This window comes from Scardinius erythrophthalmus, assembly GCF_964197995.2.
Source record: "Scardinius erythrophthalmus genome assembly, chromosome: 5".
Lineage (NCBI taxonomy): Eukaryota > Metazoa > Chordata > Actinopteri > Cypriniformes > Leuciscidae > Scardinius > Scardinius erythrophthalmus.
In genome coordinates, this window is record NC_138225.1 from 28,868,597 (window position 1) to 28,896,567 (window position 27,971).

Consider the following 27,971-nt stretch of genomic DNA (forward strand, 5'->3'; position numbering starts at 1 on the left):
AGATGACCATCCATTATTGATTTATTTGCATGATCTCATAAGGAATGTACTTTTTAAAAAGCACATTACAAAAACATATATATATAAATAAAATAAAAGAAACCAAAATACAATATAATATTTTGTAAAATCACCAGCATATTTGTTGTGCAAATCAAATGGGAGAAAAATGCTAAATGAGGAACAGATACTCTGCGACTTTGATTCAGTTGATTATCATCAGATATCACCAAAACTCCTGCAGCATGGGAGGCCCAAAACATCCTCATACAGGCTTCATAAAACCCTCACCACTCCAAAATAAATTATATAAATGACTACAATATTATCATGAGACTATGAATAATATGCACGCTTGCTTGTGTGTTATTCCTGGTCTGAAAAGCTGAAACTTTAAAGAAGTGTTTCTCAACTTCAGTCCTCTTAATCCACCCTCCAGAATGTTTAAGATATCTCTCTATTTAACTAATTAACAAGCTGATGGGTTAATATTGGTGTTTTAATTAGTGAGAGACATCTAAAACATTCTGATAGATGAGTCCCGAAGACTGGAGTTGAGAAACACTGCCTTAAAGGGATAGTTCACCAAAAAATGAAAATTCTGTCATCTTTTACTCACCCACATGTTGTTCCAAACCTGTAAGACATTTGTATGTCTTCTGAAACAAATGAAGATCTTTTTGATGAAATCCGAGACCTCCATAGACAGCTACGCAATAACCACCTTGACACTTCAAAAAGTGCATAAAGAGATCGTAAAACTAATCCACATGAATTAAGCGGTTTAGTCCAAAAGTTATGAAGAGACTTGATCGATTTACGTATTTGATGAGCAGATTTAATTTAGGCTTTTACTCAACATATAAACACTGATCAGCGAACATAAACAGAAGCTTAACCGAACCTGCTTGACGCACGAGAACAAACCTCATTGGTTGCTGCGTAACACACGATAATGAACCTCATTGGTTCTCGCACGTCAAGCGAACATGCTTGAGCTTCCATTTATCATAACTGATGTGTGAGTTGATGAATGTTTATATGTGAATAAAAGCCTAAATTAAATCTGTCATCGTATAAAGCGATCATGTATCTTCAGAAAATTGGACTAAACTGCTCAATTCATATGGATTAGTTTTACAATCTCTTTATGAACTTTTTTAAGCGTCAAGTGGCAGTTGGGTTGCAGTCTATGTGTGGTCAGAAAGCTCTCAGATTTCATCAAAAATATCTTCATTTGTGTTCCGAAGATGAATGAAAGACTTACAGGCTAGGAATGACATGATGGTGAGTAATTAATGACAGAATTTTTTCTTTTTGGGTGAACTAAACCTTTAAAGGATGACATTTTAGGAAAAAAGGGGTATGATGATAATGTGAGGACGAAAGAAAGTTAGTGTACTGTTTTTTATTTATAACATTAAGCACAGTTTAAAAAATGACCACTGTCTCAGTGTCTAAAATCACGATTTTAACGCATTCCTCGCTATTCTGTCCTTTTCCAGAAAACACCTAAGAGGGTTTAATGCGAGAAGCTCATTGTATTGATTCTCAACAAACACTACTCTATTGTCTCATCTGGAGTTAGAGTTGTTCTCCGGGAGTTTTTGGAGGGTTTCACAGAGCTTGACAGCAGGCGTTGAATCTTGTTTTGAGGTTATATCTAACGGATGATGTCCAGGTAATGCAGGTCAGTGTAGAGCGCATTGACCAGCAGGGTCAAAAGGCTGTTGCTGTCACGCAGACAGTGATTTGGGTACTTGATGAACTGACAGGCCTGGTTCACAGACACATGCAGCTCTGAATACTGCTTATTACTCAGCATCGCCTCCAGTACAGATAAGGCCTGAAGACAGAGAGTAAACATTCAAGGTACAGAACAATACCATTTGCTTGTACTATAACAAACAATCATCAAATATCTAAAACATATCCCCTTCTAGCCATCAGAAAGCCACACGACACTTGTTTAAACTTCAAGAAATTTCCCTAAAAACAGAAAATATTATATTATATTATATTACATTACATTAATTATATTTCTGTCATGACAACTCTCTGAGCGATTGGCATGGTAATGGTAATAAATACAGCAATGTTAATGTATTTGGTCTTGGCGGAATAGATCTGTTATGCTGCTGCTGCTGAAGAGCAAGTACTGAGACTTGCTACTGCCAATACATTCACAGACATTGCTGTGAGCACATGCTGCTGCTGCTGCTGCACATGTAACATATACATGAATAACCCCCATAGCAGAAATCAACCTGATGCACTAATTTTTACGTCTTGTCTGTTGATGACATCACACTTTTATCCCAATCCCTGGAAACTCTTACCTGTTGGGCTTTAGCTGAGAGCTGCAGATCTGTGCCCTGATGAAGACGCAGCTGATTCTCTGAGGGCACCTGAACCAGGAGAAATGCTGACATGCTGCGCGCCACAACCCGAAACCTGAAACACAGTAAGAAATGAAATTGTGAGGCATGCAAATTCACACAATTCAACTTTAATGGAGCTTTAATGGAGAGCAGTCGAAAGCTTTAATGGAGAGCAGTTACCTTTTACTTCCGATCTGGACGTCAAACAAAAATTCTACTTCTAGCAGTATTTCAACTTCTCTCACCTGCTAGAAAGGGGCGATTTCCTCCCAAGGCCGATGGCTCCCAGAATACCTGAGTTCAGTCTTTCTTCACCAAGCTGGGCCAGACGGTTCTGGAACGTCATTAAGGTGAGAATCAGAGTGTCAAGTGTGCAGGTGTCTTCTTGGTCCACCTGGATCTGCAGAAGCTCCAAGAATTTATGCCACCATAAAAACAGCTTTGCCTCATCAGCTGGACCACTGCAGGAACAGACGACACACTCACTTAGGTCATGAATACAAGGCTATCTGTAGGGTTTTTAAAATATAATTTATATATACTGTATATATAATTAATATTATTGTATTATTAATATTATTGTGTAATTAATCGTATGGGGGGGGGGGGGGTCAATGTTTATGGTAACATCTTAAACTATAAAATGCCTGTAAATTTTTTTTTAAACTTTAATACAAATGTACAAAAACAAGTTTTATAAAATTATAAACCTCACATTTCAGCCTTTAAACCATTTTTTGTTTTATAGAAAAGGGATGTCAAAATGATGAATATAATGATTACATATAATATAATTATTCTACCTTTTTTGAATGCAGATTAGACTCTTATCGATCCTTCGGTTAACATTTACAACACTGTGTGCTGACCTTAAATTTGACTAACTAATTAAGACTTTTTAAGTACATGAGGGGACCCTGAAATAGTCCCACAATAAGCACTAAAGGTAAAAGGGAAGTCATTTACTAACTCCGCAATCCTACACTGCTTCCAGTCAGGTTTTCTGCATGCGTCCTTCAAGATGTGAAAGAACACAATGCCACTATATGTGATAAAGTGCACGTTACCTAGGGAAGACCTGACTGATCCACGTGTTGAGCAGCACTAAGGTCTTCTTCTCATTCAGGAGGGTTTGCTCTAGGTTGAGCCTCTGGAGGATGTAGACGTACAGTGTGAGGTAACTGCCCAGGCTCAGGCTTTCCTGGATGAAGTCCTCAACAGTCAGCTCAGGAACCTGAAGAGAGACCAGGATGGGCCCCCAACCAGAGTACTGATCAGCACACCCACCTGAGAGAGACACACAAGATATTTTAGACAGTTTTATAAGAAACTAAAACTCACTGTACTCTACAATGGTACTGTAATAGAAAACCATGCAAATGTTTTGATTCAGCCCAGAGGTTTGCTTTTATGGTCCTAACATTGTGATTAGGGAGAGGAATAATTCCTAAAGGCTTACGCAGACAGAACATTTCAAATCTGTGACTAAGCCCAGAACAAGTACGAGCTATTATTACCGTCAGTGAAGTAGGAGAGAATACAGGCCTCAGTGGTGCGTGTCATATGACGCACTGAGGCCAGGCATCTGCACGAAGCGGTTAGCAGAGGGAGAACCAAAGGACCCCGAGCTCGCTTTTCCACCCAGGAGTGGAGTTTAGTCCCGAGTCCCTCTGCTGTAGACATGCCAGCTTCATTCAGAAGAGTCAGCATCTCAGCAAACAGACTGCAGGTGGCCATGTGCCGCTGCTGGAGGTCTGTCTCTGAATGCGAGGATGAAACACATTAAGATCATGTGTTCCAGCTTTCCGCAAATATAAGCAGCTCAACTGTTTTCAACATGGGCAATAAGAAGAAATGTTTCTCGCACAAAATCAGCATATTAGAATGATTTTTGAAGGATCATGTGACACTCAAGACTGGAGTAATGCTGAAAATTCAGATTTGTCATCACAGAAATAAATAACATTTTAAAATATATACAAATAGTAAAAAGTAATTTAAAACTGTAATGATGTTTCACAATACAACAGTTTTGTTTTTTTATCAAATAAATACTGCTTTGGTGAGACTCTTACCGACACCAAACTTCTTAACTGTTGTGTAGCTTGTTAAAAGTTCAAATCAGCCTTGGGATGTAAGATAATTGAATAAATGCTAGAAACCACAGAAACTGACACACTAGATTAATAGAAATCTTTGTCAAATTTGACCAAGGATTCTCCATTATTTACTCCCTATATTATTCAGACTTAAAACTCTCAGGCTTCAGACAGGGAGTAAACTTTTTTTTTGAAGTGTGACTGAAACCCATTTGCTTTTTGTAGTCTAAACAGAATGTAAAAAAAAAAAAAAAAAAAAAAAAAATTGCAAACTACATTCGTTTTTGGTTTGAAATTCAAATAAAATCAGATTTTTGGAAATGCGTTTCAGTTTGAATGGTAAAATCGAATTTCAGGTTTAGCATGGAAAGTGAACAGACACTAGGGCTAATTCAGAGATTACTGCACAAATTCTATGTACATATGCTAGAAATATAAATATATAGCATTCTCTAGCATGCCAAATAGAGGTCATTGGCGTACTCAAGCATACAAACCAGTAGATAATGTTTCAAAAGTATTTGGCAAGAGCTGCATTCATAATGCACAGTAGTGCCTATATCTGTCTGAATACACTCGTTTCTTACTTTTTTCCCCCCAATCTGGGGATTGTGCAAATGCCTATGTCATTTACTATGGCAACCGATGCACTGGGTAATGAATGAACAAACTGATCTGATTTTGTCATCTTCTAAATAGCAGTACAATAAATCAATCTAAAAGACTGGATCTGAAAAACAATCCAGAACTGTGTGCAGTGTGAACCCAGCCTAAGCACTTCTGAGGCAAACAACTGCTTTTATTCCTATACGACCCAGTGGTACAGAGAACTACAAATTATGCTTATGCAGTATTTATGAGTCACCTGCTGAGGGACGTAGCAAGAAAATGAATGTGAAATAGCAATGAAATTTTCTCCTCACCAGGAGGGTTGAAAATGACAATACACTCCAGCAATTTCTCCATTTCTGTCTCCAGAGATGCAAGACTGATGTGCCCATTTTGATCCAGAGAGGTCAGGAACTGCACCATTAGATGAAGGAAGGCTTGGCACTTGAAAGTCATGTCCTAACAGACACAAAACACACATCAGCAGCACATCATGATGCTGTTAAGATGTAGTTATACGTTTCACTAATGTACAGTGTGCAAACATGGATTTGACAATAATGCGTCATCTAACCTTATGATGTAACACTTGTGTGGTCGGCCCAAATCCAGCAGCCATTCTAAGCAATCTGATTACTTGTTGTGAAGAAGTGTCATTACTGAGAACAAGGGATGCTGGGTAATGTGTGCTAACATAGCGCATAACATTTTGATAAGAAGGAAAATCCACTAGGTGCCAAGGCAGAGAAACTGAATGGTCCAGTAGAGTGACGACAGAAGACTCCTGTAGAAGTAACCACAATAGATTAACCACTAATAGGCACTGTTGAAGATGATTAGGGTAAACAGGTGACCACTCACAGGTTTGCTGAGATCCTCTTTGGCCAGAAACGCCATCAGGTAGAGGACAGAGACCACCATCGTCTGAGCTGAGGGGTTCAGCTGGGGGCTGAGAGAGTCACTCAATACACTGACCCAGTTCACCTCACACAGCAGCTCTCCCATAAACAGGAAACAACTCTTTGGACTTCCCCGCTCCACCTGAACATCAAATTAAATTATTGACAACGATCTATTAAAGTATCTAGTTTGTATGAGTGAGCCTGTTTAAACCTTAGAAGGATTAAAACCCACCATCTTCACCAAATTATTTGTCAAACTACCTCAATTACCAAATGTATATAGACTACCGTTCAGAAGTTTGGGGTCAGTATGATTTTTTTTTTAAAGAAAGAAATGAATACTTTTCAGCAAAAATGCATTAAATTGATCAACAGGGACTGTAAATACTTTCATAATGTTATAAAAGATTCCCATTTCAAATAAATGCTGTTCTTTTGAACTTTCAGCAGCATAGACATTTTTTAATAATGATAAATAAGAAATGTTTCTTGAGCAGCAAATCATCATATTAGAATGATTTCTGAAGGAAAATTCAGCTTTGTCATAAGAATAAGATACATTTTAAAATGTATTAAAACAGAAAATGCTATTTTAAAATATAATAATATTTTACAATGTTACAGATTTTACTGTATTTTTTTTATCAAGTACATGTAACCTTGATGAGCAAAAGAGACGTATGACATAAGAGACTCCAAATGTCTGAATGGTAGTGTGTATAGGTCTAGATAGTTTTAAAACATCACACAACACTTCTCAAAATTCTAGAGACCCTCAACCAAGCTCAAGTAATACATGAGATTTTCAAGTCTCTCACATTGAAAAACTGGTTCATTAGCGTCTGATCTGGATGCAGGTCCTTCCATGGCAAACGGCTGTACTCAGTGTGGTAGGTGTACAGCAGGTACTCTGGCATCTTGGGAGATGTGCAGGTCTCACAGTAATGCATGAGATGAAGCCACAGAGTTCCTCTTTGTCCTGGCAACAAGCGATCTGTAACAAAAACATGGATTTAAAAATTAATTCTGATCACGTGAAATTTCAACTGAACATGTATTTGAACGGTAAAAAATATATAATTGGGCTGAAAAACAGCTGAATGAATCATGATTTGTGTGTTTTTCTGTTCTCTGAGGATGTTTACCTTTGAATTTCTCATGTAAAGTCTCCACCAAGCTGGCATATAAGCTCACTAAGCTCGTTGCAGCTGCGGCATCAGATTCAAGCCATGGAGAACAGCGGGGATGACTGTGACATACACAAGAGAGTTGTTACTCATCACTTCTGTCATCAGTGTTATTATAACCAAACCACTGAGCCACATCAAAGCATACCTAGTGTTGTCAGTTTCAAGGACCAGAATCCATGGTTTAAAGAGTTTGGCCATTTTTGCATGCAGGTTCTCAAAAGCTACATTAAGGAGAAAAGGATATAATATTAAACAATTTGATTGTACAAATAGTTACCATGCATTTTATTTAAAATTTTATTTCTGCCTTTATTTGATCAAAGTATCAGTAAAACAATAATATTGTGAAATATCATTACAATTTAAAAGAATGGTTTTCTATTTTAATATATTTTAAAAATGTAATTTATTCCTGTCATGGAAAAGCTGAATTTTCAGCATCATTAACTTCAGTCTTCAGTGTCACATGATCCTTCAGAAGTCATTCTAATATTAAAACATTTCTTATTATTTTTAATCAATGTTGAAAACAGTTGTGCTGCATATTATTTTTGTGGAAACAAGTAATACTTTTCTTTTTAGAATTCTAAATAGAAAGTTCAAAAGAACTTCATTTATTTGAAATAGAAATCTTTTATTACATTATAAATGTCTTTGCTGTTACTTTTGATCAATTTAATATGTCCTTGATGAATAAAAGTATTCATTAAATTTGTAAAAAATATTACGGAGCCCAAAATTTTGAACGATAGTGTATTTCAATATCTATATAGTTGTAAATATTGCAAAAGTTGCAAAGCATAACAAAGAAATAAAAATTTGTACCTTTGACCAGTTTTGGACTTCCTACTGGTTCTTTGCTGCAATTGTTTAATTCCAGATAAATTACGTAGGTAATCAGATCTTCACAAAACACCTTGACTTCCTCAATGTACGGCCCCCATTTTGAGAGAAGACCAAAGCTCCTGAAGTCTGCATTAGACAGACGGAGCTTCAGGAAGAACTTTGAGAGCCATTCGATTGTTTCATCCACCTAAAAAAACATTAGATTATTGTAATGCTCTGCTTCAGTTTGAAGTATTTAACACAATAGTGTTCCAGTTAAAATATGTTTTGTATATGCCAAAGAAATCATTTAAAATAAGAGTGTTTTGTGTTACCTGTTGAGGAGAAAGAAGGATGGAACGGGGTTTGTCTGTCTTCATCTTTGGATGAGGAGAACAGCCCAGCACTCTTAGTGACGTTCTCCAACAGTCTGGACTGAGAAGCTGCTCAGAAGAGCCTGCAGGAAAGTGAACCATGTCAATTTTTCCAATTTAAAGTACATTTTCAATTATAGGACACTCTTCATATGTAATCTTTGACGTTTAGATTGAATGTTTATGAATTATGAAAAGAAATATCATGGTAAACTACTAAAACAAGGTGAAAGTAGGACACTTAGTCACAAGAAAAACCACTATGACAGAAATCCATAGATAATCAAATCTACAAATGCAGGTCTGGACTGATATATACTTAAGGTGATGATACACAGGGCAACTTTTTGAGCAATGTTGCTGGGCAATCTTGCCGAGCGATTGTTGCTTGGGCACTTTCCTTTTGAAAATGGGCAATACATTTCTATCTGGATAATTTAGATCAGTTGTGGGCCCCGTGTCTCATCTGGTTGCCCGTTGACGGCAACATTGCCCAGCAACATTGCTCAAAAAGTTGCCCTGTGTATCATCACCTTTAGTCTGCATACATTTACATATGATTTAGCAAATAATAATATTTTGCAACAAAATTTTTATAGAAATTTGATACTACGCAGCATAACGTCTAATGCAAATACAATCGCAAAAATGAATGATTGTGATCTGAAAATCTGAGGTTTGCAAGTATATTAAAATAACTGTTTGTCTGAAGTGATTAAATGAGAGAATAGAGTGTAGACCCCAACCAAATCCAAAAAACTAATTTGTCTAGGTCAAAGAAAAGGAAAGTCATACTCTGCATGAGCAGACGAAGAAAGTCACTGTAGTGGTCTGGAAACTGGTAAAGCAGCAGTTCAGTCCAGTGCTTGCAGAAGATGTTGAAGGGCATGAGGACTTCAGCCTCAGGTTCCAGCCCACAGGTGCACAGAGCCTGATGGATGATTGCCATCAGCCGGCTACGCTCAGAGAACAGAGGCTGCGTCGCTGACAGCCACTGAGTCAAGTCAAACTAGAAGCACAGAACAGATTATTATATGCAAACATGAGCTGCACATTCAAGAGCAAAAAGTAGAGCAATCGAAGTCTCAGAGGGCCACAGGAAGGATCCAGCATAAATCTTATACAATTAAATGAGACTGTTTTGATGCACCCGCTATCTCTGCACAAAATCGGGAATAGTTTGGGAATATGCCAACGAAATCCTGTTAAAGGATATGACAGCACTACTTCACATAATTATGAACAAAACAGTGATTCCTCCAAATGGAGCGGGAAAAAAAATCTCTGTAAGAAAAATGTTTTTTTTTTTTTTTTTTTTTTTTACAAATTCTTTGTATCACATAATAGTTTCAAATACAGCTTGTCTGACAAACACTGAAAGCATTATTCAATGAAGGCGAATTACTTTTGTGAGGAGCATGAATATGATATCACCGCTGTCTATGTGAAGGGTGTTGACCACTTCCTCGTACAGAGAGACCAGCTCTGCAGGGGAGGCGTTTGGGGTGAAGTACGGTGAGAGCAGGTTACATAGGTGTCTGTTGAGCAGGATGGTCTTCAGCATGTGTTTACATTCTGATTGGACGTCCCGGATGAAAACCTATAGTCAAAGACACACATTATATAGTCTGTATTACATAAAATAAGAAAGACAGAGCTGTAAACTTTGAGAAGTGATTCACGTGAAAAAAAGAGAGAAAAAAAGTACATTCAAATGAAACATAATTTGAGAAAACATCCTCAAGTTTTGAAATTAAGGCTAAAATAATGTAACAAAGTTCTCCTGAAACCGATACCTGACCCAGGATCTCAATACAGGACGTGAAGAACTGGCGAGTGGGTGGATGTCTCTGTGTGTCCTCACAAACAATGGACACTATCTGATAGAATGCAGCGATGCCCACTTTCAGTATGCCAGGGGATGTATTTAGTTTGTAAACATTAACCAAAGCCCTAAACAAGAAAACATGATGTTTACATTTAGTGACACAAATTTAGAAAGCGTAGAAAATGAGTTGAGTGGCTACTGACGTGATGAAGTTCTCGGTGTGCACGGCCGCCTCAGCCAGACTTTGAGGAGGAGCTTTGATTCCATCAGCCTGTAGCTGTTTAATATCACTCTTCAGGCACTGGATCTGATTCTGCACTGGATCGAGTTTGTGCATTGTTGAGTACTGCAACAAACAATGAAAGGGAGAGAAAGCTCATGAAAATGTAGGATTTTTGGGCAGTTGCCAAAACTGTTTTTAATATTAATATGGAGAGAAGACAAGATTATTTAGGGAGAGATAAGAGGAATGGATTTGGACAAAGGCTGGATTTGAACATCCTAGTTTACAGTGGGTCTGGAACATGCTTGTGCAAACTGCAAGGCCATGGCTGCAACAAGTGGATATTAAATTTGGTTTATATATTACTATACATTTATTTTTAAACTTTCAGTTTTCATTTTAGTTGTATTAATTATGTGCTTTTAAAGGGATACTCCACTTTAAAATGAAAATTCTGTCAACATAACTGGTAACTGACATTCTTCTAAATATCTTCCTTTCTGTTCAGCAGAAGAAAGAAATTCATACAGGTTTGAAACAACATGAGGGTAAGTATATGATGACAGAATTTTCATTTTAAAGTGGAGTATCCCTTTAAGTTATGTGTTTTCGTCGATTTTAATACTTTTTGTTTTTTTAGATATATATTTAAAAAAAAAATATATATATATATTTAAATTAAAAAATAAAAAGTCATCAAGGACAAGTCATCATGGACCTGCTCCATCCTTCAAGGACACCTATTGGTGTGGATGTATGCATATGTGGTGTGTGGATTGCCGTGGCATGGAGTTTTCAGTTACCATTGCCACTGTAGGAATATGCTAATTGCAGTCAGTCATGATTAATTAATTACACAATCAAAAGTGTCCAATAATATGGGGGTTACCACGATAAAGTGTTCAGTGGGTCATGTGACTTCAACATGGCGCACAGTTGAGTGTGCGAGCCTTTCAAAGTATGCTCTTTTGGCCGTGAACTAGTGGATTTTGTTTTTGAGCGCTCAAGTCACTCGCACATGCGCTGTTGTACGCACACTGTCCGCGCGGTCACAAAAATTGGATTGCATGAAGATGGGGTGTGCGGACGACCGCGGATCCTCCTGATGACGAAAATTATGTCATGCGAACGGTGCACGGACGTGGACGGCCGAAGTATACTATGGGCTTCAGTTGTGTTTTGTGTTGGAGCTGAACTCTGCATGAAGTTAGATCTCCAAGAACAGGATTAGGCACCCCTGCCATAAAAAAAAATTAAATTTGGCTCCTTAATATGACTAAAGTTTTCATCTCATGTGATTGTACATTATTTTAAATATAGTTTCAAATGTACTAATTTCTTTATATGTAAAACCTTTTAATGAGGTAAAAAAGTACACCTTACGAAGTACAGAAATAACAGACATATGTGTTCACCTTAATAGTGACATGTGCAGGTCCCTGGCAGGGCTGTCCACCTTTGCCACGGCACTCTAACTGCATTGAGAGCTGGTCTTCTCGGTTTATGTAGAGCTGAGGCAACACCTCCAACAGTTCATTGTCTAGAGCGACCTGCTGCGTCTCTCGGACCGTTGCCAACCTGAGAAGAGGACACAGTCATGATTTACAACATAATTCAGCAATACAGCTTATCATTGAGTAATTTGAGCGGCTCCAGTTATTAATCACTAGAGACTTAATCTTAAGTGTATCTTAAGTGAGTTTTGACATTATCAACCAATAAATCCTTCAAAACAACTAATATAATGAGTCTTACTTGGCTTGATGTTGGAGCTTAGCAAGGTCTTCCTGAATTAAGGCAGTTGAAATTTTCTCATCAGACAGACTCTCAGTGGGAATGTCAGGCACTGGAGCTTTCATAGGCATGAGCAACAGCGCCCCCTGGGGGGCAACATGCTTTCTCAGGTGAGTGAGAATGCGTTCCCTTGCTGCAAAAGAATAGTTAAAGGGATAGTTCACTTTGAAATTCATTTTTGATATGTTTTAGCTTACCTCAAGGGCATCCAAGATGTAGGTGTCTTTTTTTCCGCAGTAGTTTCAATTTTGATATTTTTTAGGTCAAACCGTTCTTGTCTGTCAGTCATATAATGCAGGTCTGTGGTCACTGTCTCAAAACACAAGCACAGAGTCCAAATTAAAACAATTCCCCATCGTCCAAATGAAACAATTCCCCATCATAAGTACACATTGATGGCCTAAGACACGAAACGAGCGGTTTGTGTGAGAAAACGAACAGTATTTATATAGTTTTTAGCTCTTGAAAACAGCACACGTCCAAATGGTCTGACGGCGCGGGCGAGTATAGATGTATACATAGATGTCGCCTTGGCTACTGCAGTTCATTGGAACGAAACCGTAGCAAAGCGACATCTAGTGTATATATCTATGCGGGTATAGATGTATACACTAGATGTCGCCTTCGCTACTGCAGTTCATTGGAACGAAACCGTAGCCAAGGCGACATCTATGTATACATCTATACTCGCCCGCGCCGTCAGACCATTTGGACGTGTGCTGTTTTCAAGAGCTAAAAACTATATAAATACTGTTCGTTTTCTCACACAAACCGCTCGTTTCGTGTCTTAGGCCATCAATGTGTACTTATGATGGGGAATTGTTTCATTTGGACGATGGGGAATTGTTTTAATTTGGACTCTGTGCTTGTGTTTTGAGACAGTGACCATAGACCTGCATTATATGACTGACAGACAAGAACGGTTTGACCTAAAAATATCAAAATTGAAACTACTGCGGAAACAAAGACACCTACATCTTGGATGCCCTTGAGGTAAGCTAAAACATATCAAAAATTAATTTCAAAGTGAACTATCCCTTTAAGGAATATATTATTTATTGAAAAAGGTACAAAATGCTGTTCAATTAATCAGCAAACTGTGACCTAAGCTCTACATATCCAACAGCAAAAAATACATGTTAACATCTTTTTATTATACAAAACTATAACTTGAATATGTTGAAAAAGGGCTTGTTGTGAGATAAATGCAGCCCCTGACTCTTGCTTTTTTTATTTAAATATGCCTGATGCAAACAACTGTAGCATTCCCTCATATTTTGACTTATAAAGTAGAGAGTCCAGATATCAGAATATGGTTATTAGTGGAAAGTGGGCTCAGTACCAGCCAGAGGATTGATGAAGTCAATAAAGCTGGAGGAGTTGGTGTTCTGGGAAAGTACGGGTTCACTCTTGACTTTTGACCACAGACTGAGCACTTCCTGCAGCTCATGCTGGACTCGCTCAATGTCCACATGCTCCATCCACACCTCCTTAAAGATGAATTGACACAGACCTGGCTTCAATTTATTTTTCATAATGTTTTGTGTCAATTCAGTTTTTGCCATATATTTGATCAAATAAATGCAGTTTTGGTGAGCATAAGAAACTTCTTTCAAAAACATTACAAAAATCGTATCAATGTAGATTTGTTAAATATACAGCTTGATATTTTATATTTAAATTGGAAGGGATTGTTTTAAATAAAAATTTTATTCAAAATAATCGACTAAATCCGTTTGATGGTTCACAATCCTCTTAAAGACCAAAACATAGATTTGAACAAATCCTCACCTGCTGGCGCTGCATGATTTTGGCTAGGCGATGGGTATCATACTGCTTTGGCAAAGAGGGCAAGAAAATTTCCTGCTTCTGAAGGTTTTCATCATCCAACCACAAAGCGAACACAGTGAAGAGCCTGAACAATAAGAGTTTGACATTTAAAAAATATATATATTGTAATATATATATCTTTATATTGTAACTTGACATAAATGAAAAACATAGCAGGACTCACAGCTTGGAAACAATATCAAGTTTCTTTCTGATGTCAGAATCACTCAATCACACACTCAATAGGACATTCAACTCAACAGTAAACAGAATAATAGATGTTGAGAGAATAAAACACTGGACATTACCGCACGAGCTCAGTGTGCAGCTCAGGAGAGGTCATGTACTGGGTGATGGGCGTCCCGGGGGTGAGCAAACCATCACTGGATTCACCTTTCAAAGAGGGTACTTTCAGAGCCTTGCTAGCAGCATGGTGGAAGTCAGACACCTCAACCAGTCGCTGTCTGAGGCTCTTCAGCAAGGAGAGATGGGCCGCACTATGGAAATAACGCCTCCCAATACAACCTTTCACCTCCAGCCTGATGGTGCCAAATAAAACAACAGAGACAAGGTTTCAGAAATACCCATAATCATACAAACTGTACCACATATGCAGTTCACAACTCACAAATATTATACATTACTTTAAGTAATGTAAAAAGTATACAGTCATCTGGTCATTACTGCAAATTAAAACCCCAAGTGGGTCACAGTATTATAAAAATAATAAATGCGTAAAATATCGATTTGAGCTGAAATTATTTCATTATGTTAAAGGAAAAAGACTTTGAAGTGCATTTCAGAGAGCCATGTAATAAAATGGACATTTTCCAGGTACAAAATAATCTTATATTGACAAACACAGGAAGTGAAATGCATCTGTGACATTGCACAAAACATAAAAGACAAAAGAGAGTTATGTTAGTGAAAAGGCTTCATGAGAACATTAATCTCATGAGTCAGAAGGAAAGAGGAACAGTGTGAACAGTTTCAGTTGAATACAGCATGTACTTTGAATTCAACATGCATTATGTAACAACTAGACTTAAGTGAACTGAAATAGCATGGTGATATGTAAAGTTTGGAAACTTTAAGGAGCCAGATAATTTAAAACTTAGCAAAACAATAGGTACTAAATAACAGTTATCTAAAAAAGGATAGAAAGTCTCCATGTTTAACGTACCCAAACTCTGGTCCAGGTTGACGGAGGTAAAGTTGGAAGAATTTCTGCCACACTAAAGGCAGGAGTGGATGATCTGCAGGGGTAGCTAAAGCTTGGTGAGCCCAGCGATAGATCATCAACCTCTGCAGGGACGGGACGACCTGAAGCTTGAGGCGCACCTGGGCTTTCTGACAAAACGAAAACAAATGGGCTAATAAAATGTATGTTTATTGCATTAATGTATAAAAACGTTTACAGGGATCTCAAACCAATTAACGGATGAATATCTATTATCTTTCCAGTCATTAATGATTAATGGATACTTTTTTTACACTTTGAAATTACTTATTTAATAATGTCACCAATAAGATCCTCAATGTAATATCAATAAGTAGGGAAACAAGGGATATGAGTTAGGGGAGTTTCCTCACATCAAATTTTTTTCCATCACCATGTCCCCTTAGGGGCTTCGTAACAAAAGGAATGATGTTTCAAGTTGGCAAGTTTTACTCTAAAGACCACCTGCAAAGTGAAAAAATAATTTTAAAGGTGTCCTATTATGCCATTTTATGAAGTCTTGATTTTGTTTTTGGGGTGTATTAAGATTATGTTTTCATCCTTAATTGTTAAAAAAAACGCATTATTTCTCACATATTTTACATTATTACAGCGCCTCACTCCCCAATCTGGCTCAAACGATTTCGATGAAGCCCCTTCTTCCGAAATATGAAATGTGTTGTGATTGGCAGTGATTACAAAGAGAAAACAAATGGTTTTCGTTATGTCTCACCCCTCCATAACTGCAAGCTCTACTCTAGTGTAAATACTGAGGATGGCGTCAATTTCAAACCACTTCGAGCATGATTCAGACCCTGACAATGTTAGTGAACAAGAGGACCACACAGAACCGATTTCATGCACAGATTTCACAGGACGTTTCAGAGTGGTGTGGTTTTTGTAATTTTCTTATACATTATAGATACGATGTTATGCACCATTTAATCGTGATATTTGTTGGAAAACTAAGGTAATACAAACCTTAGTTTGTAATTGATCACAAATCTATGTTTAATTTTCCGAAAGAGTGGTGAACCGTCTTACAAAAGTGAGAGCTTACAAAAGAAACAAAAAACAGAAAGCTGTTCTCCATAAAATGTGCAGCGCACAGATAAACGTTGGGGTTATAATGTTCTGAAACAGTGTCACTCTTCATCTCTAGCGCAGAACAGCCAGGCCTCGTCCCCTTTTTTGCGTATTCCGTGGGCACAAGTTAACCAACGAGTAACATTGTGACTTCATAAAAAGATCTGGAAAAATCGTGTTGTAGTCCAAACGAGCCGTTCATTGTTAGTTCTTGAAGAGTGAATTGTGTTAAATATCTCCCTTTAGAGTGGACTTTGAGCTTTGTAACCTTGCAGATCTTTTTTTTATGCTCAAACAGCAACATTACACGCTAACTAAAATTGAAAATGTGGAAAAGCATAATAGGACCCCTTTAAACAATTTTCACATTCCCTGATCATTTCAGGTGTGCTCAAAAACACTCTTTGATGTGACTGCACGTGCACATGTAAATTGTACAGAAGAGGAGAAGGTTGGAGCAGAACGAAAGTGTACCTTCAGAGCCTGATCTGGTGTGCAAGCAGAGTTTGAGAGGAGCTCATGCTCCACAAAACGTCGCAGCTGAGAATCTTCCTCGAACATTGTCTCCATGTTTAGCACCAACCAAGCAAACCACACCTTGAGACAAAATAAAAACATGGAGAGGGACATGATGACTAAGGGTGCTTTCACACTCACCATTAGGTCACCTGGTGGAGTTTTTTTTGGTTCCTTGCCACTGTCGCCTTTGGCTTGCTCAGTTGGGGATATTTTGGGAATATTTAATTTAATTTTATCAATCAATAAATTTCACTAGAAACAAACCTTGTTGTATTATTTTAATTTAATACTGTGAAGCTGCTTTGATACAATCTGTATTGTGAAAAGCGCTATACAAATATACTTTTGACTTGACTTGACTTGACTTGACTTGACTTGACTTGACTTGACTTGACTTGACTTGACTTGACTTGACTTGACTTGACTTGACTTGACTTGACTTGACTTGACTTGACTTGACTTGACTCTTGGTTCAATTTCCTGGTCCAAACCAGAGTTCGATTGCACCCCCCTCCCCTTGCCGGATTGTATTCACATTATATAATTTGTGTCTGAACCGAGGTGCGTTTGAGTCATCAAAGCAGCAGCTGTTCACACCTGTTGCTTACTAACGATAACGCAGAGGGTGGCAAAATGCATAGTGATTTAGATTCAGCGATTTAGTATGATTGCATTCATATCAGGAGCGACCAGCACCAGAGTTCACATGAACTGTACCCCAGACTTCCCTTTTTAAGTAGACTCAGGTATGGTTCGCAGGTACGCACCAGAGTTCGGAAAATCGACGTCAATCGAACCCGGGTGCACACCAAAAGCGCTATTGTGAAAGCACCCTAAGAGTAATTAGATCAAGATGTACCGTACAAGTAATAGCCTGCACATACCTCTCCTGTGAGAGAATTGCCCTCAATGAAGGATGGAGTAACATTTCCTGCCACTATCCAGCCCATTAGAGATGAGAGCAAACCTTTGTCTCCATGATAACCTAATGCACTCTAAAAGGGAAATCCAAAAACAAAACCATTCGTCAATCATTTGCTTTAATTCACCCATTTGTTAGAAGAAGGCTGTTTAAACATCAGCCAAGAATGAAAAACCTTGTGTTGTTGGTAGAGAAGTTTCTGGAGACATTCCTCTTGTTGGTGAAGAAATGAAGCACGGCACAGGTGGTCCAGAAGGTAGAGAACAGCTCTGTCTCGATACCAGAGGCTCTGTTCGGTCAAAACCTGAAGCCAGAACTCAAGTACAGCTACTGCACCAACACGCCCGGGCCTGGAGCTCTCCAGAATATGAGCCTGCAGGACAATAAGATCTTCTCATGATCCATAAAGATTTTTAAGGTTTTGTATTTAAAATGTTAATTATTTTTATGTATACACTATTGTTCTAAAGTTTGGTGTTGGTAAGATATTTTTGAAAGAAATTAATATTTTTATTCAGCAAAGATGATCAAAAGTGACAGTAAAGACATTTAATAAAGTAAAAAAAAAAGTAAAAAAAAAAAAAAAAGCTGTTCTTTGAAATTTCTATTCATAAAAGAATCCTGAAAAAATCAGCATATTTGAATGATTTCTGAAGGATCATGTGACACTGAAGACTGGAGCAATGGCTGCTGAAAAAAAATGCAGCTGCCATCGCAGGAATAAATTACATTTTAAAATATATGAAAGGGGTCATCGGATGCAAAATTCACATTTATATGGTGTTTACACTAAATGTGTCTTTGCAGTGTGTGGACACAACCACCATACAATGAAAAAAATCCATTCACTCATTTTTGTTTTTATCCTCAAAAAGCCTAAACACTCTCAATAATCAAGCATTTAGATTTTCTGAGCAATATGATGTCATATTGCTCATGCTCCGCCCAAGACGGCTGACGGACTGTCCTGTATTAGCATATTTCCGCCCTTAACCATTTTTATTCTGTCCATTAAGGCAGGTTGCCAAAGCAGCACTTTAATGTCTTGTCACACGCCCCACAAGAGGGGTGGGGTGAGCAGTTGCTCATTATCATTTAGAGACATGCATCGAAACAGGTCGCAGTGAACAGAGCTGTTTTTGAGGAGGTAAAATGGTGTTGTTTTACACAACCATTGAGGAATTTTAATCAAAGTATGTTACAAACTTTACATGAAGACCCTAAAGAATCATACCAACTTGTGGAAAATGGGCATCCGATGACCCCTTTAAAATTTAAAACAGTTACTTTAAATTCTAATAATATTTCACAATATTTCTAAGCGACGACTTTCAAAAACATTAAAGAATCTTACCGGCATCAAACATTTGAACGGCACTGTATATTTTTCATTGGGGGAGTTGGATTGGGTAATAAAGGAAAAAGAGCAACAAGTGTCCAGTATACATGGATAATCAATACAAAATCCTACCTGGATCACACTGTTGAGGAGTTTTATGTTCTCACATGTAGAGGTGCCAATCAGATGCTGGGCCACCTTCTGTGTGACCTGCTGGGTCACACCCTGAGTCCCACTATCCAGCTGCAAGAAGAGCTGGATACAGCTCAGAAACCTGATCGATATTAGAAGGAAAGCATTGGTTTTCTTACATAACTACAGCATTATTAATTCATTATGCGGTAAAGTAAATAAACAGATTGCCAAGGCTGCAGTAAAGTCTGACAGCAAGTGAAAAATATTTAAGCATAAATGTTCTTAACTGTTCATTCTTGAGCAGATAGAACTGGCAGTGGTAGACCAGAGGAAGGATGTTTTCCAGTATATGCACTACAGCTTTGAGATGACGGGACTGAACCAGAGTCTTCAGCAGAGATATTCCATCACTGCAAAGCTTCTCCAAACTGTCATGAAAAACATTTCAAATTAATTCATGTTACTAGACTTGGATTTTCATCCAGCCTGGAACGTTACTGATGATGAATCAGTAAGTCGATGGTCTCTACATTTCTGTTTGAAGCAAGAGCAATTCCTTCCAAACCTGTGCCCAATGGTTGTCATGTCAATAGCCAGAAAACAGCCAATAGGGATGCCCGCTTTGACTGCCTTGAAAACAGGGTGCATGATGGGAGAGTCTGTGATCTCAGGCACACTGGGGGCGCTGGAAGAGGGAAGCGGACACCAGGCATCCTGAGGATTTCTTTCATTGGCATGGAGCTTTAGCCTCAGAACCAGGTCCCAGGCCCACTGGTTGAAGGAGGATTCTAGTGTCTGGCCAAGCCGCACCACGTTAGCCAGGTAAGACACCTGCAGAAAGTTATCACGCAGCAAATGTGAGCTGGCACTAGGAAGAAAATTATCATTCTTTGAGGGAAATTGTTAACTATCAACTATAAGTGGCTGATTCAACCTTTGGCTATTATTTCTGCTGATGAATGGAGGTGAATCAGTGCAAACTAGATATTTTACATAGATTGATATGGTCTGCATTAGTCCCCAAAAACAAAGCCATAAAATGTACAACAAATTTCTTTTTAAAACTGTTGAGGAAGCTAATTAATCTGCAGTAGTCAATGAATGATATGTAGCCACCTTATTTCATACCTGTTTGATGCCTTCTGATAATATGCCACCATATGGCTTGTCTGTGAGATATTTTTGATATGCCTCAATCCCCAACAGGGCGACTTCACTGTGCAAAGACGCTGGTAAAATGAGGCAACCATTCTGTGGACAAGACAGAAAGTTGTATTAACACTTTATAAAAAAAACACAAAATAGCATAGAAACTGGATACATTTTATGATGATAAATCAGCACTTATGTTTCAATAATCATAGCTGAGACTCACAGGCTGAAATCCCCAGTTGAGGCCCTCTAGTATGATGCAGGCTAATCTGTTCTCGACAGCAGAGAGACTGAAGTTCAACAGCCAATCTCGGATCAACCCCACCTCAGCTTGAGCTGGTATCCACAAGTGCAGGGGCAACTCCTTGAAAAGGTAGAGTGACACCTGGACAGGTAATCATAATTATCAGTATTTGCTGATATAAAAGACATTTCATTGAATAAATCATTGAATAGACAATACAAAAATGTATCTTTAGATCCTGTATTTTGTTCTGTTATTTCTACAGTAGCTGTCCTGAATGCATATTTAGTATTGTTACATGCTCAATTGTCAATCTTTATCAGTCTCTGATCATCCAGTTACTACAGAAATCAGAAATTAAGTTCTTGTATTTTCGAAGAATCACTCACCATGCCCACTTTCTCTATGGTCTCTCTCAGTCTCTCCAACAACACAGAGATTATGTGAGGGTGAGCAGTTGCTACAGCCGCTAACAACTCCCGCCCAACTTTAGAGAAGATCTCACGGGTGGCGATACTAACATAGGACACCTCAAGCAAAGAGTAATCACACATTTATTGCATATATAACAACCGGATGATGTCATGCTCAGATTTTGTTTTGTGCTTTGGTAAAATGTTGGGGGGAAAAAGTGAAATCACCTCGTATATGTCTAGCACTATGTTCCTGACAAACTCAGGGTCTACGTCGGTGCGTCTGGGCTGGGCCATGTGTGCAAATGTTGTCAACAGGCAGATTCCATCCGAGCTGTTTATCTCTGACAGCCAGAGCTGAAACTTTTCCTGATGGCTTGGTTCTGGACATACATGAACATACAATAAGAGATTTTGCACTAAATAAGAGGTTTTTTTGGGGGGGTGGGGGGGTGGTGGTGCACAAATGGCTTAAAATGATTTTAAATAAGACAAAAACAATCATTTTACTTAAATAAAGTGAGTAGCTTTAAACTAGTAAACTATTCTTGTGTTTTTCTAGCATCAGATGTGCTTGGCATCTCACCTTTGAGTCCCTGGATACAGTCCTCAGCACTCAGGCTACAGCTGAGCTTCTCCAGACCATCCATCTCTGCACACTGCATAATGTAGAAGATCTTCCACAGCATGCAGCTGGATAACGTGCCATATGGCATCTCAGACATGAACAGCCATATGCCCAGCCTGTAAACCAATAAAGAGTTAGTTAAACAGACATTATTAGACATTAAATAGACTACATAGAATAATAGCATTATTCTATACCTCTTAGCCTTGAGCACATGAAGCACTGCTCTCAGGAAGAGATGGTCAAACTCCACCTGCAGCTTCTCCATTGAAAACGACTGTTCCTGCATTGTGGTTCTACTTACACCTGTCAGGCTGATGTACTGCGCCCAGTGGTCACTAACATAACAGAGTGTCATCCTAGAATGAGGAAATGAACATGGACATAAAGTCAGTACTTATTAAAAGACAGTATGTCATCTATATAAAAATGAAAAATACCTGAACACCTGACTGAAAACCTGCTAAATAATTTCTAATAACAATTATTAATTATAATAATAATAAATATAGCTGCAAGCAGCAATTATTGGGGCCAAGCACAGAAAGAAACAATGAGCCATGCAGCCATGGCTGGGAGCTTCAGAAAAACTGAAACAATAATTAAGATATTTTTAGAATATTATAGTTAAAATGGCTAAAAAAAAAAAAAAATACAATCACATACAATATAATTAAATTGCTTATCACTTTTGACCAAAAGGTGGTGCTGTTACCAAATTTATGTTGTGTGGTCAGTGTGAGCAGACAATGACACATACAAAGTTTGGTGTCAAAATGGCAAAGCATTGCAGTGTTACAGCCTCAGAATGAAATTTGTTGATGTGTTATTTGAGAACAGTTTGGTAAATCAAAAAGCTTTTAATAACTAGGCCGGCATGGTCTGAAGATGATCTGAGTCAATTTAGGTGAAAATCGGACCAACGGTTCGAAAAAGCAGGTTTTCAAAGAACTTAAATTTGGCAGACAAGAAGTTTGACCAAATATGGCATAATTGGTATCATTGTCTAAAATGGCTGTGGTTAATGTTCAGACTCTCCTCTATGAGTGTACAAAATTTCTCAACTTTTTAACCATACACTTCCAGAGCAGAAGAAGCAGAAGAAGCAGAAGAAGCAGAAGAAGAAGAAGAAGAAGAAGAAGAAGACTAACGATTACAATAGGTGCCAATGCACCTTTGGTACTTGGCCCCTAATAACACTATAAAATAATATCGGATTATAGATTAAAATTGGATTTGGAAAATATGAATTAAAATAGGATTACTAAAGTATGAAAGCATTATTGTATATAGTATGAAATGAAAAACTGAACTGAATTAATAAAGCTTACGTACCGAATCATGTAACCAATCCTCTTCACAAATTGGCGATAACGTGCTCTGTTGTAGGTCTGCAAGCCAACAGCAAGCAGTTCGACGAGCGAAGAGGCAAATGCAAATATCTTCATCATCTTTTGACTGGTGGTGGCTTGAGGCTGATAGTCCTCTATTGGCAAGAGTGACATTTAACAGGTCAACTTATTAAATCGGTATGGAAAATGTCAACTCTAATATACAAATAACTGTCTAAAGATTTCTAAGTCTTAAGGGAAATACATGCCATAAGCTTTGTTTCCATTTCGTATCCCCATTCTCCCATCCTCTAAACAAAAATTGACATTTTTCCATTCTATGGAAAGTCATTCATGTTTGAAATCACATGAGGGTGAGAAAATGATGACAGAATTTGCATTTCTGTGTGAACTATCCTTTTCATAGCAAGTAAATACTATACAATCTCCTGAGTAATTAATGAGGAGAAACAGACATTACAATACACTAAATATTGCATGGCTGTCTCAGCTCATTTATGAGACGATTTATATGACGAGAGTCTCACCTTTAGAGCAGATCCCCAGTAAGCGTTTGAAGAGCTCATCAAATGGAAACTGAGAGAACAGAGAAACCAGATCATCCTCAGACAGCAGCATCCAGCTTGTTTCTGGGTCTTCATCCTGAGAGAGTTCACAAGAGTGTTACAGTGGTCACTGATAGTAAGGTTTTGCTGGTACTTAGATAAGAGACACAAAATAATGGCACTTTCGGCCTGTGCTAACAGAAGTCAAAAGTCTGATCAGAAGTTAATGCAATATGATATATAATTGATTCCTGATGTCAATATATGCAGTGAGGTCAAAAGGTCTGAAACCATTAGCAAAGAAATTGTAAAAAATTCTGTTAATAATTTTTAATAATTTAATAAAAATCAGCATAACAGTATGAGTTCAGACATTCTCTTATAAAGCACTGACAGGGCTGAGCAGAAATTTTCATTTTCGGTTTGATGATGGACCACCTCACCTCCTCTCCACCCTCATCCACTAGAGTCCAGTTACCAGATGCAGGTCCTGTAATACTGTTGTTGCCCTTCACGTCACTGGGCTTCATGTGTCCGAGGAAGTCTGCACGGTGCCTGCAAGTCACACAAATCTCCATATTCAATGAAATGAATAATGTAACTGTAACAATGGCGATAATACAGACAATAATACAGATGATATGTAAAAAAGATTCAATGGATCATCAGCTCAATTTCCAGTAAAGCTAATCTTTACCTCGCTGGAGACATGAGGATAGCCAGAGCCTGCATGAAATGATACACTCCAGATGGGTTATCCAATACTTTGATCTATTGAAGGAAAGTGGATGCAATTACTATTATAAGACAAGCAGATATTTGAGATTTTTTATATGTATATTTTTAGATTTCCCTGTTAAGATTGTTAACAGCTGATCTGAGTCACACATCAAGGCTCTGCTTCAGTACCTGTAGGAATGGCACAGCCCATTTCCCCACACCTGCCGGGCAGCAGATCAGGTGGTTTAGGATGAAGAGATGATCTCCTCTTGAACCAACCTGATGCAGCACAGACACCTGGATGGAAAAAAAAGCTTTTATGTTTTTTAACCAAGATCCTTTTAACTCTGGAGTAACGTAAGTGTATAATCAGCTAAGCTTGAATTTAATAAATTAAAGGACATCAGAATAATTGGTATTTATAGATACCAATATTTTATATGAAAATAATATTACAAATAATTTGTAGCCGTTTTTTCAGAATGTTCCACATGAATACAGTAAGACTTTCTTATATTGTGATCTCATGTTATCTTGACATTTTTTCAGTTCATTAGCTGGTGTTTGAGGGTCTTTACCAGCCTCTGAAGCCAGAGATGGATGTCAGCCTGAAACTGAGAATCATCTAGGACCCGTCGGGTGAAAATAAACAGCACACTGATGCTCTCCTTCAGCGATTGCAAAGAGGACGGCTGAGACTTTGGACTCACTAAGAAGTTCAATACATAAAAATCAATAGATGGCATGGCATTCAAAATAATAGATATAACAACTTTCAGCTGTAATACTATGCTTTTTCAATGCTCATTAGGACCAGACATAATAATACAGAAGTAAGACAGTTGTCAGTTCTGGTCATCCAATCTTTGGATAAAAGTGTCTGCTAAAATACACAAACAGTGAACAAGCAAAATCCAACAAGAATTGCATTAAATATGCCTCAATTATCAAAAAATATTTTTGCATTTACAATATTGATGTTTTGTCAACACCAGTGTAACTGTGAACATATTTATGTTAGTCATGGTACTCCTTATCAAACAGTGTAAGTTAACCAATTATTTGTCTAATGTACAGTCTGGACTTATCAGTGTGAACTTGCCTGTGCTTGTATCTTGCACAGCCACACTTTTGGTGGTGGGGTTACTGCTGAGCAAGCGGTAGAGATAAGACTCCACTTGCAGACGGGACAGGATGGAGGTGTATGAGTGCAGGGCCACTGTCTGATGGAGTATTTCTGCTTTTGCAGAAAACAGATGCTTCAGCTCAGCTAATGCTGCCTCGTTCAGAGTCACCTGCTGGTAGCAGTGGTAGCCAAACACCTTGGTCTGGTCCGCACATACACCCTGTAAAGAAAACAGGTGTTTGTGATCAATAAAATATACCAATGCAGTGTATTGTTCTGGTAAGGCATGGCTGTGACTTAATCAAACAGCTGGGTTTACAGTTTTGATAAGGACACACTATAAAACTTAATTAGACTGGAGATCATGCTACCAAGTCAGAAAACATTCAGCTGATTGGGTTTGTGCGCATTTATTCAGAATTGCACTGAATCCATTCCTGAATATGAAATAAAATAGAATTGAGGTAGAAAACATGATGCAGAATCACAATTTTAAAAAAATATATGTATTTTTTTTTAGTTTGTCTTGAAATTTGAAGGTTTATTGGCTTTGATATATATAACTATATAGATAGGTAGGTAGGTAGGTAGGTAGGTAGGTAAGATAGATAGATAGATAGATAGATAGATAGATAGATAGATAGATATGACTCACCTGCAATGAAAGCCTTTCATCCTTGAAGCTCCACATGCGATTCTGCACATTTTTGCAGTCTGAGTTAGCAGCCTGCAGTTCAGTCTGGGCCTGCGTCAGCTGTTTACGGCACCTCCAGTAGCTCAGCAGCAGCTCGTACAGCTCATGTCCCTCTTGGTGGGCCAGACTCTGGAACTCGGCTTCATGCAGCTCCACGTTTTCCAGCCAGGAACCGGGTTCCCATGTCCGTAGCTGCTCGCTACTGAAGGGCTTAACAGACTGACAGGTCCTGGGAAGCTCTGGATAAAGCCTCTCCCTGGGCTTCTCCACGTCAGCGACCTGCACAGGCACCAAGCTGGGAGGGGAGGATTCCTGGTTAGCCAGAGGCAGAACAGCTGGAGCTACCAGTCCCTCAGAAGCCACTGGCATAAAGGAAGTATCTAACAGTCCATAGGCAATAGAGTATGAGTCCTCCGAGAGCTGAGGCTCAGAGCAGGAAGCTGGGATAGACGGATATATAGAAGGGACACTAAATGACTCAAGTTTAGCACTAAGAGGTTTGGGATCACTTTGGCTGTACTGAGTGGGTGCCAAAACTTGATCCACCCAAGGTGCCGTGTCTTGTGATGGCGATTCATGCTCTTTGTCTTCATGGCAGGATGGTGTCTTCACTATTTCAGTCTTATCAGACAAGAAAACTTGGTCCTTTTCAGCTTTGTCATTATGGTCTAGTGAGGTCTGTGTGGCGGGTGGGTTCAGATCAGAGGCAGGAGGCACATGAGAAAGGCTGAGAGGGACATCAGTGAACTCAGGAGCCGGCGCTGGCTCATTAAGTTCTCTAGAAGGTCCAGAGGACTGTCTAACACTCTCTAACTGTCTCTCCTTTTTGACCTGTTAATGAAGAATAACTAGGTTTAGGATTATGAGATAAAAGATCAGTAAGAGAAATATTATCGGTGGGTTTTCACCTGTGGCTTCCCACTGGATTTGGACTTTGATTTTTTGGGTCTTACAGCCTCCATCTCCACACCGGTCTCCACATGATCGTTATAAAATTACTCCATTCCTCTACAGGACCCTGCAGCACACAAGAGAGCTTTAGAGAAGATATTGCATTTAAAGGGACAATTCACACAAAAATTTAAATTTTACAACATTATCTCCTCAAAATTAGATGCTTTGCAGAATGACAGTCTCTGCTACCTCTCACTTTTGTTGCATGAAGAGAAAATACAATGAAAGTGCATGGTGACTGAGAGACTCTTTTCACTGAGAGATCTCTTGTTTCACTGAAGTCACATGGGTTGTAACAACATGAGGATAAACACAATTACATTTTGATGTAATTTTTGAATTACAGCACTACAATAGCCTACAATTTAAATAAAACAGAAAACAAAACCAAATATGTAAGAGCGGAAATTCTGCCGTTAAGAGTACCCACCTTCCATATCAACATCTAAACCAACTGAAGTCAACTGACAGCGACAGGACATTGATGAACCCGTGCAGCAGTTCACATTCAGCTGATTCAACGCTATTACTATTCTTAGCAGTGAATATATGAGTTGTTACTTCCACGAACGAGGCTACTATTTCTATTAAAAAATAAACATAGGATTGCAGGGAGGAGCGAATCAACCAACATAACCCCTGCTAAAATGGATGATTCGTTCTACAAAACACAACAAACATAATTTTATGTGAAAGGAAGATTATTATAACTCACCTACGTGATATTAACTGTTACTCTAATAAACAGCTGCTGTCAGACAGTCATAAATATTTAGCGGAGCTGTCAGTTCTTGGATTGTTTTGTTCCTGAACGCTCTCGCAATACGGGGATCACGTGCCCCTCCACCCTCAAATGGTGAGCGGGAAG

General features: G+C 38.4%; 1 protein-coding gene across 1 annotated transcript; it reads right to left on the reverse strand.

The window, feature by feature from the left end:
• On the reverse strand, nt 1–27,961 carry epg5 (ectopic P-granules autophagy protein 5 homolog (C. elegans)). The gene is made up of 45 exons (XM_081367147.1): nt 27,819–27,961; nt 27,058–27,167; nt 26,111–26,980; nt 25,432–25,675; nt 24,908–25,038; nt 24,519–24,626; nt 24,307–24,380; nt 24,053–24,164; nt 23,592–23,706; nt 23,048–23,198; nt 21,910–22,071; nt 21,671–21,828; nt 21,313–21,467; nt 21,061–21,201; nt 20,651–20,812; nt 20,404–20,526; nt 19,841–20,106; nt 19,563–19,703; nt 19,273–19,414; nt 17,977–18,174; nt 17,764–17,874; nt 16,835–16,957; nt 15,239–15,405; nt 14,364–14,594; nt 14,017–14,140; nt 13,568–13,715; nt 12,187–12,358; nt 11,847–12,009; nt 10,412–10,554; nt 10,177–10,333; nt 9,786–9,980; nt 9,176–9,389; nt 8,342–8,463; nt 8,007–8,214; nt 7,327–7,402; nt 7,137–7,240; nt 6,810–6,985; nt 5,951–6,130; nt 5,664–5,873; nt 5,404–5,548; nt 3,899–4,141; nt 3,449–3,668; nt 2,627–2,842; nt 2,340–2,454; nt 1–1,846 (listed from the first exon to the last, which is right to left on the reverse strand). The coding sequence occupies exons 2-45, from the start codon at nt 27,109–27,111 to the stop codon at nt 1,664–1,666; spliced, it is 7,653 nt and encodes a 2,550-aa protein (XP_081223273.1). The 5' UTR covers nt 27,112–27,167; nt 27,819–27,961; the 3' UTR covers nt 1–1,663.
• Nucleotides 27,962–27,971: the final 10 nt, after the last annotated feature.